Source organism: Wyeomyia smithii, chromosome 1 (assembly GCF_029784165.1).
Source record: "Wyeomyia smithii strain HCP4-BCI-WySm-NY-G18 chromosome 1, ASM2978416v1, whole genome shotgun sequence".
Classification (NCBI taxonomy): domain Eukaryota; kingdom Metazoa; phylum Arthropoda; class Insecta; order Diptera; family Culicidae; genus Wyeomyia; species Wyeomyia smithii.
Genome location: NC_073694.1, coordinates 40,471,789 through 40,487,355, shown reverse-complemented (window position 1 = coordinate 40,487,355; position 15,567 = coordinate 40,471,789). Strand labels below are relative to the sequence as shown.

Genomic DNA, 15,567 nt, shown 5'->3' with positions numbered 1-15,567 from the left:
TCTCATTATAAAGAGCATTCAAAAGTAATTATTTTCGTTTGTTATTATGAGCTATAAATATGGCCACATGACAATCTACGTGTTAAAAAGTTAGCGATTAGCGATTAGCGAAAGTTCCGCTAATATGGGTTTAGCGTTTAGCGTTTAGCGATTATCGAGCTAAATATTCCAGCTAGCGAATTATCGATTAGCGTCGCTAAATTTTCAGTTAGCGGTGCCCACCACTGCATAGTTGTAACCAAGGTTACCGTTACCGATACGCGCCGGTGTCCGTATACGTTATCGTACCATTATTGCAGTGCTGTCGAATGCAATAATATTTGTTTGCTCATCATAACAAAAAGATTTGATTTTGATGTATACTCTTAAGCAATCATCAGCATTATTCGCAAAGATAGCGTGAGTTATTTATAAGAATGAAGAAATTATATACAGCGTCTTAAAAGATACCAAATTGTGCCAATAAAGCCGAGTAAATTCCGAATTTTCAACATGATTTTTTGTGTGGATAAAAACGGATTTGGGAACTTTTGATTATTTTCAACGCAGTACAAACAGATGAGAATATATACAATTGGAATTTAAAATTTGTAAAATTTCATCTCATATATTTCTACTATTAAAAGTGATTTTTCGAAAGTTTGAGATGTGGATTTCAAAGATTAAAGTATTCGTAGTGTGGTGAGAGGAATTGTTGAGTAATTGATGTGAAAAGTGGTTAGCTGTTGATGGTAAAATTTTTGTCGGCTGTTAGACGAATCCCGTAGTCGACGTATGGAGCAAGACGACGAATTTGTTTTCCGAAGTAGGTGATTGAAATAAATGAATGTTTGAGTGAAGATGTCAGATTATTATCTCGAATTTAGAGTCTTTAAGCTTGTTTTTGAGATTTCTACTTCATTAGTTATTCAAAGTAGACTATGAGGAACTCATTCCATAAAACAGCAGATTGATTTATTGTGGAAAATCAGCTTTTTTCCAGTTTTCATCTGAGTTCTTATGTTGCATGAGATGAATATAGGTACTGAGATGAATATAGGAGCGTTCACCCTACATGATGTTAAGCGTTTCTTAATATACCGTAGTTAATTTCCAGTGCAAAAAGCAGCTTTTGTCGATCAACCATCGCATTGCTGGTCTATCTTTAGAACATAGCGACATTATCACTGATTTGGGTGTTTTGTTTAGGATTGTCCCACAGTACCAGATTTTCAGTAACTCATGCAAGCTAAAAAATTATTACTTTTGTTGTATAAATTTATTACTAAATTGTCAAACACAACAATAGGCAGTCTAGTCTAACACGGGAAACAATAACCTAACTGGCAAACGCTTTTTTCACGGCTCTTATCCCTACATAAAACTCGAAGCAACCAGACGTGTAATTTACTCGTACCTTCTACAAAAGTTTACAAACAGCCATCAAAAGCAACTACTTATCACCTAACCTCAAAAGTTATACTTTAGCCCGTTGCTGCTAAACTTCACCTGCGACACTTCATTCGACGGTGAAAAGGCAACTCCGATCAATTTGTTCGGTGTGGCTCCTTCTGCCGCAGGCGAGTTCTGTTGTTGTTGTTGCTGTTCCTGCTGTTGCTGGCCATCCAACTGTTGCTGCTGCTGCTGCTGCTGGATGTACTCAATCTGTGATTGGGGCTGTTGCTGTTGCTGCTGCTGTTGTTGGCCGGAGTAGAGCTGGGCGGCCTGGAAAGCACAGTTTTCGAAGCAAGGAGAAAACAAGGAAAGGTGAGGTTAATTAATTGCTTGTCAGGCAGTTTTCGATTCGTGGTTCTTGAATGTTCGGCTGCGGTTTGCTACCGGCTGTTGACCGCGGCAAACATGAGATAATAACCCGGACGGAAAGCATTTATTAATGATCCGAGTTATGGGTCGGTTTGTAAGTAGGTACGTTGCTTCGCGTGGACTGTGTGGGATTTTGAATATCATGTTCATGGTGCGAAGCTTGTGGGAGGAGGTAATTAACTCGATTGGTGCGACGGATAAGCATAAAACCTTTTCATGCCCGAATTGTTTCTAGACGATATGAAGAGTTGTTGAATACTTTGTTCTTAGTAAATAGCATGGGCATAAAGAGGTTAATGAATGAATTCATTTTTTTGGACACCAGCATATTGGAAAATATGTTCTGATGTTTCAAGGTTATTCATTTAAAGATTAATTGCGTCTTGTAATGCTTGATGTAGGCTCGTCTGGGTAATTATCTAAAAAATACATGAAGATTTTTTGATGATTGTCTATGTAATATGGGAACCTACCTGCTGGTTTTGCAAATAGGCTTGAACATCCTGGGCGTTGTAGTATTGCTGCTGCTGTAATTGTTGTTGCTGCTGTTGTAGTTGCTGTTGCTGTAATAATCGCCGCTGCTGGGCTGCTAATCGGATGTTGGGGTTTATGTAATTCTCTTGTACAGTTGTGTACTGAGGCTGCCCTACCGCCGACGAATCACCAGCAAATTGAGATACAAATCGACTGTATGGTTGTTGAAGCTGTTGCTGCTGCTGTTGTGGTTGTTGCTGATATTGTTGGGCTGCTTGTTGTTGCTGGTAGTACTGTTGGTAGTAGGCGGGATCATTTTGGGTGTACGCTTGTGGCAAGGGCTGAAAATAAATACGAATTATTGGTATTCAGTGAAAATATGTCCTTAGTTTATTACGCATGCTTTTGGATAAAAGTTTTCATTGACTGGCATAATATTTTGTTCCATCAAAGCTACTGAGAGAAAAAATGCCCGAAGTTATCGGCTCACGCTTCGATGCAGAATTAGGCAACCATTTTTCGATTTACAAGAGATATGTAAAATTTGTTTTGTTACTCATTTGCTTAATAATTTTTCAGTCGTTATCACATTTTATACCTGTGTTTTACTCGATAATATTTCTTACCTTTGGAAAAATGTGTTTTAGTTTCTTTTTCATTTTTTCAATGTTAAACTTTCAATAACATTTCAATCCTAGAAAGAATCCTTTTTGTCAAGTGTACTCCAAATGTATAGATTTTGGTTTTCCTGTTTCTTGTCATTCAGTTTATTTGATCCTTTTTGTTATACTATGTTAATTCATTTTATTTCCATTTTCATTTTGGATTTTGTTACTTTTTAGTCGATTTTTTTTGTTTCAAACCATTTTCTCTTTTTGTTCTTTTTTCGTAGTTATTCAAAAGCAGGAGCTATATTAGATATTTTTAATGTTTGACACCATTTTTAATGTGAAATCTGCCCTTCATTTTCTACTCTTATTTTGGTTTATATCGTAAATTAAGGGCATTTTTCCCTTTTTTTTGAATGGTTCATAAAACGTATTTTTCTTAGTTTGTACTTCATTAAAGTGTATAGTTAAAGATTTGAAATTTCATGGAGCGTTTTTGCATATTGATGTTTTTTTTTTAACAAAAACATGTTGTGTTAAATTTCCTTTCATTTAGTTTTGGGCTTTGATAATATTTCGTATGTTTCTTCCAGTGCAAAATTGTTTTATTTTGTTATGAATAATTTTTCTCAAATATTGGGAATAGACATAGGATTGTCGGCTTAAATCGTCCACACATACGTATTTTGCTTGTAACTAATTACTATTTTCAGTGCTTATGTGGAGTGCCTGTTGTATCTGAAGATTTGGTTTTCAAGTGCTGCGCGCTGGTACTACTCAGGGGAAGGAAAGGAGAGATGTGCTTCTTTATTCTAGGGCTGGGATGTTGGCTTGAGCGGGATGAGCGTAGATCCCTCACCTGGTTGAGTTTTCTAGCGCCTGTCTCTCTTACTCCCCCTTCACCTACTGTTTTCTCAGTATTTCAATCAGGTTTTACCCAGGCGGATCGAAAAATCCATTGGTTGTCTATTTTCGGCCCAAAATAAACTATTTTGAACATTGTTTAAATTTAACGTCATGTTTCAGCGTTAGTACCGAGATTTCGAAGTTCGGACCAAACAAGCTCCATATAGGCTTCTTAAGCAGTAGATGTCTCTGAAATTTCTTGTCATTTGGAAGATGATGCATAAGTGTTTCGAAGCTTTGGCTATTGTATAGTTGGTATGCTGCTTAAACGTTAGCTTAGAGTCAACAACTTTGATTATTCGAACTAAATTGTTTCCATTATACAACAAAATGAAGCCACCGAACATTTCGTTGGATTTAATGAGATGAAGGGTTTTGCAATGGAGAAAAACTGAATACATTATCACCAGTTTGAACACCTTGGACACCTCGCATAACGCCGAAATTTCTCTATAGTTATCAACGTGATTATTATCTCCTTTTTATAGACAGGGAAGGCAAACGTAGATTCCAAGAAGTTGAATAGGTTCCGGTACGCAGTGATAACGCAGTGGCAGTAGCAAGCCTTAAATACACTTCTTCAATATAATAGGAGGAATTGCGTCAGGTCCTGAAGAAAGCGACGATTTCAACTTGGAGGCAGTTGTGAGAATATGTATTGTCGGTTTCAACAAGGATATCAATCAACATTGCGTTCGAATAAGGTACATATCTTATTATCGAGGCCACCTAGTCTAGAGAGAGTGTTTCCTCTACGAAAATACTGCTGAATTTTTCCGAGAAATATGGGACAAAGGCCATCTGATTCAGCTTCCATTTCGCCGTAACAAAACATTGTTGAGAGGAAACCAAGTTATTTTCGTTGCTCGTTGATGCAAGACCAAAAGGTTTTTGGATCCATGTTCAATTTCCGCTGCATGGGATGTTAAAAGGTATTGATGTAACACCTGCTCGGTCTTTTATAATCATGGTTCAGTTGAACATAGTATTCTCGGAAAGCAAGAGAGCGATGTTTTGAAAATCCACGCAATGCGGCATGTTTTGCTGTCTTAAACCGACGGAGTCGGAGCGTTCTGCCAAGGAGTCCTAGTGGATTCAATCACAGCTTTTTTTCGGTACACGACGATCGATAATATACCCGACGTAATGGGTGAGGGTCAAGCTGCCTCGACATTGTCATTGTCCATGATTCTGAAGTCAATATTATCAGTCATAGGATTACCGTTTAATACCTAGTTTAGCGGCGGGTGATGAAGAGCAAAATTCACTAATGGTACAGTGCCAATGTAGCTCGTATGTTTGTGCCGATACCCACAAAACACTTTCGAGAGTATTTTAGAAAGCGGTATCGGCTGCTTCAAAAATACTGCTCGACCCAATGCGAAAATACTGGACTACAAGCAGTTGCGGTCCGTGTCACTCGTCAGCGGTGAATGAAACAAAAAAGCTGGTATAATGAGGATAACCTGCTGATCAGCTAGACCAGCGGTTCTCAACCTGCCGAACTCGAAAGCCTTCAGGGGGTACGCGGAAGAAAAATCAGTGATGGCGGACAAAGCAATTTTTCTCTGAAATACTTCATTTGTTTTTCAATATTGCTATTAAAACATTACTGCAGCAATCAACCGAACCATGGTTTAATTTGAAACCTAAAAAAGACTAACGCAACATGGTCAATCACTACTCTCTCCCACTCTGCGAAAACATTCCAAGCCAGGGGGAACAATCGATATGAAAAATATCGCCAAGGGGTACGCGAACGAAAAAAGATTGAGAACCGCTGAGCTTGACCATCTATCTATCGAACAAGCAATAATCGGATGGCGCAATATCTGCGGAATTCGACTGGTGAGATGAGACGTCCCATTCGAGCGTTTCTATAAAAGTTTTCACGACTTTGATCATATGAGTCCGAGCGTTGTCATGGAGTAAAATCACTTTTTCTTGTCTCTGCTCGTATTGTGACTGTTTTTGGGGCAGTTGCATTGGCTTAATCGCATCAATTGAAGTCGATATCGTTCCTCGATGATGGTTTTGTTTAGTTTCAACAGCTCATAATAACACCGACATGGTCACACCAAATACACAGCATGACCTTGATAACTCACATACAAACCTTCAAGCAAGAACATGGATCGAAAATTCTGTGTAAATTTTCAAAGAGAAATAGGTTTAAAATCACTTGTATCTTTGCGTCGTTAGGTGACCTTTCGCAGGTGTACGAGGCTGGCGTTGCTGATAGCGCTACCTGATTACGTATTGCTAGTACTACAGAACTTTACACATGTTTGGCACTTAGCTTGGACGTCTGTCTGAGGTAGCATGTTCAAACAAGTCTTTTCGTTTGGGTTGCTATAATGAACCTATTTTTCATCGCTTGTCACAATACGATGAAGAAAACCCTTCCTTTTTACCGCTGGAGCAGTTGTCCACAGGCAAAAAACGACGCCCATTTTTCCTTGGCTTCAAATCATAAGGTATCCAAGCCAGTGCTGATAAAAGTTATTTTCCCCAGCAAAATTCGAAAGTTACAGCCAATCATTTTCAATTTTCACTTCCTATGATTGCAGCACTCTTTCAGATACACTAGATTTTCGTCCTAGTAACGTGCTGTTATACTCAGATGAAAAAGATCGCGCGCATCGTTCACGGTTACGAAATAAAATTTGACGACAAATTTAACCAAACGATCTTCACTTTAAAGCGAAAAAGAGTAACAAACAGTCCACTCAACCAAAATGAACCTTACCGAAACACTTTTTCACTGTCACTGACCGTACCTTGACAATCTTCGTTAACTGATAAACTGATTTTGTCGTCTTGCTTCCATCGCATGAAATATAATGAGGTGTTTTGACAGTTCACTTCCATGCAAAAAGCGGGAAGGGAGAACTTCGTAAGGATTGTAAAAAATAACGTTTATGGATGCTTTTTTTCACTTTCACTTAAGAGTGTCAACAAATATCAATCCTGATCCAAGCTACTCGTTTTTGAATCACTCTCAATATATGCAGTTACTTAGAAATGGTTTGGCGGGTAATTCCTAATACGGTAGCAAGCCGTTCTTGCGTTTGACACGGATCCTTATCGAGCATTTTTTTCAGTTCAGCGACTTCGAACGTTTTTCATCTTGTCTCACGCGAACAGTCGTCAGCATCTAAATAGCCATTTTAGAGCGACGGAACCAATCACGGGACATTGTTTCACTTAGAAAATTCTTAAAGTCTCGATGCGCTTCAGCCGCCGTTTTCTTTAAATGAAATGACACTTGCAACACTTCCTGCAAATTACGATTATTTGGCACAAAATCAAACATTTCTACACAACTAAAAGTATATGGCGCCACAATAAAACCAATCACGTGTCAAAGTGGTTCGTTTACCATATGTCTTAGCATGGTTCATCATGTTTTAGATTTGTCAAAAAGACCAGCACTTACTGCTAGTGCCAGCTATTGACAAGCAGTGCTAAGTTGAGAATCTATTTTTTGCGTCACTTCGTTTCCAGAATATTTTTTAAACAAAAACTAGAACTGACAAACTAATATATCATCAATATCTTATATGTCCTATTATCTTACCATTTTTTTATTTATTTTTTGTCTTTCACACTATTTTGGGTTTGTTTTTATTTTTTCTTGAATATTCTCCAAAGAAGGGTTATTTTTATGAGTTTGTTTTATTATTTTCTCATAGTTTTGAATTCAGTTTCTAGAGTTGTATCTACCTATATGTTTTTCTCTGTTTTTATTTTCTTTATATTGTTTTCTTCATTATCAATTTTACTTATTTGTATCTATTGTTTCCTTTCCTATTGAAAATTTCTTCTCCGTTTGTTATTGTATTTGAATTTGTTATTGTGTTCTATTTCAATAGTAATTGGTTGTTTTTGAGTTAAATTTTTCGCGATGTCGTTTTATTACCGTAAATTTGTGCTAGCCTTTCGCCATATTTTTGAACTGGTTTTCGTTTTTGGATGTTTAATAAAATGAGATATTCTGTTCTGTTACTTGTTTTTGATTTAATTTTTTTTTAAATAATTGATAATTTCCTTCTCTTTTGTCCACAAAACTGTGTTCCATCCATTTTTTCAATTTCATTACAAGACTTCTTTTTAAAATTACAAAATATAGATAAATACGAACGCATTAGGAAATTTTATTTTATTCTGATTGTTACGAAATAAATGAAATGTCGAAAAATACACAATGGAAAATTTCATTTACACTGTGGTCGCTTTTTACGCGGTTTTTTTACGCGCGATTTTTTACGCGGCTTTTTTTACGCGGATTCCGGAATTTTCGCGGTTTTTTTTACGCGGATTCCGGAATTTACGCGGTTTTTTTTACGCGGATTCCGGAATTTACGCGGTATTTTTTTTTGCCCGGATTTCGGTTCTCCTTCACTCGGAATGCAAAATTAACGATGGTTTTTTTACGCGGATTCCGGAATTTACGCGTTTTTTTTACGCGGATTCCGGAATTTACGCGGATTCCGGAATTTACGCGGTTTTATTTTACACGGATTCCGGAATTTACGCGGTTTTTTTACGCGGTTTATTTTTACGCGGCACGTATCCCCCGCGTAAAAAGCGACTTTAGTGTATTTTATAATAGACTGAAATTACTGCTACGAAGGATTTGAACATCAATAAATAATTTGTATCATAGACTATAATATCCAGGATAAATATTTTCAATATTTTAATAATTTTTTAACTAAGGATTACTCAAGCTCACGAAGCAAAATATGTTCGAAGATTGGTGAAAATGCAAATAAATTTTATAAAATATTCACATAAAATGATTATTATGCATGACCATTATGATCCATGAATATAAAAAGAATTTAATGAACTCAAGAATTTTTCCTTTCAATTCGTACAGAAGAGGGCAGCAGCCAAAGACAAAGTTCGATGGAGACGAATTCTGCATTCGGCATAGGATCTCTAAGATCTGTCGCCATAATAGCTAAATAGTAAATCCGTACCAGAAAATAACTGTAACTCATGTACTTCTTATGTCCAACACTGTTTCACGTTATATTATTTAAAATATTTTAAAAAGACTAACGCAACATGATCTATCACTACTCTCTCCCACTCTGCGAAAACATTCCAAGCCAGAGAGAACAATCGATATGAAAAATATCGCCAAGGGGTACGCAAGCAAAAAAAGGTTGAGAACCGCTGAGCTAGACCATCTATCTATCGAACAAGCAATAATCGGATGGCGCAATATCTGCGGAATTCGACTGGTGAGATGAGACGTCCCATTCGAGCGTTTCTATAAAAGTTTTAACGACTTTGATCATATGAGTCCGAGCGTTGTCATGGAGTAAAATCACTTTTTCTTGCCTCTGCTCGTATTGTGACTGTTTTTGGGGCAGTTGCATTGGCTTAATCGCATCAATTGAAGTCGACATCGTTCCTCGATGATGGTTTTGTTTAGTTTCAACAGCTCATAATAACACCGACATGGTCACACCAAATACACAGCATGACCTTGATAACTCACATACAAACGTTCAAGCAAGAACATGGATCGAAAATTCTGTGTAAATTTTCAAAGAGAAATAGGTTTAAAATCACTTGTATCTTTGCGTCGTTAGGTGACCTTTCGCAGGTGTACGAGGCTGGCGTTGCTGATGGCGCTACCTGATTACGTATTGCTAGTACTACAGAACTTTACACATGTTTGAAACTCAGCTTGGACGTCTGTCTGAGGTAGCATGTTCAAACAAGTCTTTTCGTTTGGGTTGCTATAATGAACCTATTTTTCATCACCCGTCACAATACGATGAAGAAAAACCCTTCCTTTTTTACCGCTGGAGCAGTTGTCCACAGGCAAAAAACGACGCTCATTTTTCCTTGGCTTCAAATCATAAGGTATCCAAGCCAGTGCTGATAAAAGTTATTTTCCCCAGCAAAATTCTTTGAAAGTTACAGCCAATCATTTTCAATTTTCACTTCCTATGATCGCAGCACTCTTTCAGATACACTAGATTTTCGTCCTAGTAACGTGCTGTTATACTCAGATGAAAAAGATCGCGCGCATCGTTCACGGTTACGAAATAAAATTTGACGACAAATTTAACCAAACGATCTTCACTTTAAAGCGAAAAAGAAAAACAAACAGTGCACTCAACCAAAATGAACCTTACCGAAACACTTTTTCACTGACACTGACCGATGCCTTGACAATCTTCGTTAATTGATAAACTGATTTTGTCGTCTTGCTTCCATCGCATGAAATATAATGAGGTGTTTTGACAGTTCACTTCCATGCAAAAAGCGGGAAGGGAGAACTTCGTAAGGATTGTAAAAAAATAACGTTTATGGATGCTTTTTTTCACTTTCACTTAAGAGTGTCAACAAATATAAATCCTGATCCAAGCTACTTGTTTTTGAATCACTCTCAATATATGCAGTTACTTAGAAATGGTTTGGCGGGTAATTCCTAATACGGTAGCAAGCCGTTCTTGCGTTTGACACGGATCCTCATCGAGCAATTTTTTCAGTTCAGCGACTTCGAACGTTTTTCATTTTGTCTCACGCGATCTGTCGTCAGCATCTAAATAGCCATTTTAGAGCGACGGAACCAATCACGGGACATTGTTTCACTTAGAAAATTTTTAAAGTCTCGATGCGCTTCAGCCGCCGTTTTCTTTAAATGAAATGTCACTAGCAACACTTCCTGCAAATTACGATTATTTGGCACAAAATCAGACATTTCTACACAACTAAAAGTATATGACGCCACAATAAAACCAATAACGTGTCAAAGTGGTTCGTTTACCATATGTCTTAGCATGGTTCATCATGTTTGAGATTTGTCAAAAAGACCAGCACTTACTGCTAGTGCCAGCTATTGACAAGCAGTGCTAAGTTGAGAATCTATTTTTTGCGTCACTTCGTTTCCAGAATATTTTTTAAACAAAAACTAGAACTGACAAACTAATATATCATCAATATCTTATATGTCCTATTATCTTACCATTTTTTTATTTATTTTTTGTCTTTCACACTATTTTGGGTTTGTTTTTATTTTTTCTTGAATATTCTCCAAAGAAGGGTTATTTTTATGAGTTTGTTTTATTATTTTCTCATAGTTTTGAATTCAGTTTCTAGAGTTGTATCTACCTATATGTTTTTCTCTGTTTTTATTTTCTTTATATTGTTTTCTTCATTATCAATTTTACTTATTTGTATCTATTGTTTCCTTTCCTATTGAAAATTTCTTCTCCGTTTGTTATTGTATTTGAATTTGTTATTGTGTTCTATTTCAATAGTAATTGGTTGTTTTTGAGTTAAATTTTTCGCGATGTCGTTTTATTACCGTAAATTTGTGCTAGCCTTTCGCCATATTTTTGAACTGGTTTTCGTTTTTGGATGTTTAATAAAATGAGATATTCTGTTCTGTTACTTGTTTTTGATTTAATTTTTTTTTTAAATAATTGATAATTTCCTTCTCTTTTGTCCACAAAACTGTGTTCCATCCATTTTTTCAATTTCATTACAAGACTTCTTTTTAAAATTACAAAATATAGATAAATACGAACGCATTAGGAAATTTTATTTTATTCTGATTGTTACGAAATAAATGAAATGTCGAAAAATACACAATGGAAAATTTCATTTACACTGTGGTCGCTTTTTACGCGGTTTTTTTACGCGCGATTTTTTACGCGGCTTTTTTTACGCGGATTCCGGAATTTTCGCGGTTTTTTTTACGCGGATTCCGGAATTTACGCGGTTTTTTTTACGCGGATTCCGGAATTTACGCGGTATTTTTTTTTGCCCGGATTTCGGTTCTCCTTCACTCGGAATGCAAAATTAACGATGGTTTTTTTACGCGGATTCCGGAATTTACGCGTTTTTTTTACGCGGATTCCGGAGTTTACGCGGATTCCGGAATTTACGCGGTTTTATTTTACACGGATTCCGGAATTTACGCGGTTTTTTTTACGCGGTTTATTTTTACGCGGCACGTATCCCCCGCGTAAAAAGCGACTTTAGTGTATTTTATAATAGACTGAAATTACTGCTACGAAGGATTTGAACATCAATAAATAATTTGTATCATAGACTATAATATCCAGGATAAATATTTTCAATATTTTAATAATTTTTTAACTAAGGATTACTCAAGCTCACGAAGCAAAATATGTTCGAAGATTGGTGAAAATGCAAATAAATTTTATAAAATATTCACATAAAATGATTATTATGCATGACCATTATGATCCATGAATATAAAAAGAATTTAATGAACTCAAGAATTTTTCCTTTCAATTCGTACAGAAGAGGGCAGCAGCCAAAGACAAAGTTCGATGGAGACGAATTCTGCATTCGGCATAGGATCTCTAAGATCTGTCGCCATAATAGCTAAATAGTAAATCCGTACCAGAAAATAACTGTAACTCATGTACTTCTTATGTCCAACACTGTTTCACGTTATATTATTTAAAATATTTTAAAAGAGCGCTGTTATAGATCCATTTTTTTCGAGGGATTTATCGATTTTTATGACTTCCTTTTTCCTAGATGTATCTATTTATAAATTTTGGCTTGAAAACTTCAGCTCGTTTCAAATGTTAGTCCCGATAAATTGTCCTGAAATCAAGTACGCAGTATTATTTAAAATTAATAAAAATAAAACAAATGTCTTCCTTGCATTCAAAGTGCATCTGCGTAACAATGTTAAAAAGAGGGACATCGTTCGAGGAAAAAAAATTCTATTAAAAAGTGAAATAGTGATTTTCACCATTAGCTTTGCAAGCAACTTTAAACTCAATTAGACTAATTTACCTCGGTGTGCAAAAATAACACAATTAACCTAGTTCGCCTTAGAAATCACAACTAACTTAAAATTGTGCTTTTCATTCCACCGAAAAAAAAAAATCCACCGATATGTTTGTGAACCATTTTTCAGCTGCATGTCGCTGACGACGGATGCGCCCCATCCATCTCACAGACTCCACTCGGAGGTTGTTTACTTTGAAAAAGTATTTTCCGGCTATTTGCCCACTCTTCCGATTCGAAAGTTCACTCGGCAAGCGTAAACATGGTATCATTCTTTACTCAGATTGTCTTTTTCGAGTCGCTTTGGTATAAAATTTCACTGAAAATGCGCTTTCGGAGTAGAAACTACGCAGTGTTGTTGTTGTTGTTGGTACGGAGAAGCGCTGCAATAATAAAGAAGCTTTCCAAAGCTTTATTGTCAGCAGAGCAGCTCCTGCGTAAAACAAACTCGTAAATTTTACTCGGTTCAAGGAAGTTGAAAATTAAGCTAACTGAAAGTGGAAACTTGTTAGTATCGACCGATTTGCTGTTTCTTTTTGTTGTTGTTACTTTGTTACTATCTTTGGGCGAACATTTTGCTTATTGAATTTTTCATGTACAAGGGGTGAACGTAGAGAAGCCAAAATAAATTACCAAGACTTGGTCCCGAATATATTAAAGAGTTAACAAATAGTTTTTCAATTGTGATGAGCAAGATTTTTCAAATTTAAAGTTTTACTAGCAGAATCGTGTTGCTTCGCAAGGTTGGATGGAAAACATTGAAGTTTTTACGATCAATTGCGAGTAAGTGTAATTTTACACTTTAATTAAATAGTAAACATAATAAATCAGAAAACCAGAACAAGGTAAACTTTCAGTTGAATCGAATCAAACTGTAGAATTAAAGATTCTCAACTTACTGCGTATTGCTGGCTTTGTTGTGCTGGCTGTTGCTGTTGCTGGGCTGCCAGCAAGCTTCCTTGCTGTCCGTTGAAGTAGCGCGTGAAGGACTGCTGGAAGCCGGGTGTCCGGATCTGGAAGCTGTTGTGCGAGGCATCTGTTTGGAAGGAGAGTTGGCCGTTGGCGACCGTTCCCAGCAGTGTTGATATGAGTAGTAGTGGCAGCATACTGTTACCAGCAGACAGCACAAGTTTTTGCACTGGCATTTTGTGTTTGTTTTTGACCGGGAAAAAACTTCAGATCTGCGTCGGTCGATTGTTCTGCAAAATGGAAGAATCGTTACCGGTTTTTGGTTTCTCGACGGATTTGATTCTGGTGCTCTGTATAAAAGTTCAATCATTCAGGGTTCTCACTTAATGTTTCACACAAAAATCACACTATTTAACAGTATTATTTTCACCTACACAATTATTTCAAACGGCGAACGCTAGTTCGGACCTATTGAACAGCGCTTCTTGACTAGCGGTGGAACAATGTCAATAAACCAAATCGTGCCGCACACCTGACCAGGACTAAGCCGGATCAACGTTGGTTGGAATGATTAAATAAGTTCAAGTGGCACTAGCGCTGATAGATTTCGGCCCACCCTGGCTACTCGGGTGGGGGAGCTAAATAAATATTTTCACCGCAACGCCACCCAGTGCCTGTACTGCTGGGTAGGGTAAGCTATTTGTTGATTCCTTTACCGAATGTGAATGCAAAGTTCAAAACTCTGTTTCAACTCACCCAGTGTTTTAATCTGACCTTTCGCTTAAAAATATGACAACCGGGTACAACTGGAGAGCCGTGATAGGACCGCTTGGAGCTGAATTACTAGTAGATAAACAGTTTGATTCCATTGAATTGATAACATTGCGTGTCGAAAACGAAATAAAAAAAACATTTTTTTTCGCATCTTCTCTTTGCTTCGGAGATAAAGAGAAATGGTAAACGTTGAATGAAATGCTTGGTTTTTGTTTGTGGCATTCACTGTCCATTAGTAGGAAAATTCCAACATTTACCCGTCATGTTGAAAAGATCAATGAAACTGAAACTGGTGAATATTTGATGTCTCGATGTTCGGTGGGAATTGTGTGGTACCGTGGGTTGTGGTGTCGACTATGACAATATAAAAAGATAGCTTTTTTATGGGGGACATCGATGTGTTAACTAGACAAAACATTTGCTAGACATTTTCGAAAAGTGATATGAATGAAGAGGTAAACTCGTTGCTCACTGAATTTCATGAACATATCTTGAAGCATTATTTCTCAGCTTTTCATTGATTCAATGGAGTTGCATAGAAAAAGCAAGTTTTTGATAAAAAAAGATTGCATATTAAGTTAGAATCATATAAAAACAGGGTAACTAATAGCAGTTTTTCCGGTCATTAAGCAAAATGCTCGTGGAAATTCCGATTTTACTATCACTACCACTACAGCGCCATCCCTTAGCATTGAACCATTGGTTGTGGTGTCCCATTGGTTTGAACTCATTTCCTCTACTGTCATCTCTCTGTTGAAGAGTTTTGTAGCTGCAAGGTTACAGAGTCCGCTTTGACAAGCGTGTCAAAGTGTGACGATAGGTTTGAATCTTAGTTAAATTAGGCCACTCGTTGTCAAAAGATTCTTTTAAAGATTGGGTATATTCTCAGGCTCTTCCATACAAAACTTCTCTCCAGGTTTGGTGCAAAGTGGTCTGAACTTTCGGAAATATCATCGACTATAGCACGTTATGCGCCGTTAGAGTAACGGAGGAGATGATATAGTCGATGAAGAAGTTGGAAGATTAGTAATTGATTTCCGGCCATCATTTTAGTTCGGGAAATATCCATATTGCGTGTTGCTTTCAAGCAAGCGGCACACATCCGTGCGTGGCCCTAACAGCCTTCCTATGGTATGTTGAATTGTGGAAGATCTTGAATCGATTCGACAGCTTGTTAAATCTTTCCCTGGTATAACTTTCAATCGATGTCAATCAGTCAATCGATCAATGATCATACGGGGTCATAACGTTTGCGGTAAAAAAATGTACAAAAATTGCCGATATGTCATGG

At 37.0% G+C, this 15,567-nt stretch overlaps 1 protein-coding gene across 4 annotated transcripts in view; it reads right to left on the bottom strand.

The window, feature by feature from the left end:
- Positions 1-717: 717 nt before the first annotated feature.
- The window catches only part of LOC129724079 (GATA zinc finger domain-containing protein 10), a 40,188-nt gene continuing 25,338 nt past the window's right edge, over positions 718-15,567 (bottom strand). The window contains exons 1-4 of one of the 4 annotated variants that reach the window (XM_055678699.1): positions 13,937-14,041; positions 13,493-13,852; positions 2,277-2,618; positions 718-1,704 (exon numbers count right to left, since the gene is read on the bottom strand). In XM_055678699.1, the coding sequence (XP_055534674.1) occupies positions 1,450-1,704; positions 2,277-2,618; positions 13,493-13,738 (843 nt within the window). In that variant the 5' untranslated portion in view covers positions 13,739-13,852; positions 13,937-14,041 and the 3' untranslated portion in view covers positions 718-1,449. Of the gene's footprint in view, positions 1,705-2,276; positions 2,619-13,492; positions 13,853-13,885; positions 13,904-13,936; positions 14,047-15,567 lie in introns of those variants that run through there. The other 3 variants (XM_055678722.1, XM_055678706.1, XM_055678714.1) reach the window with 3 other exon arrangements.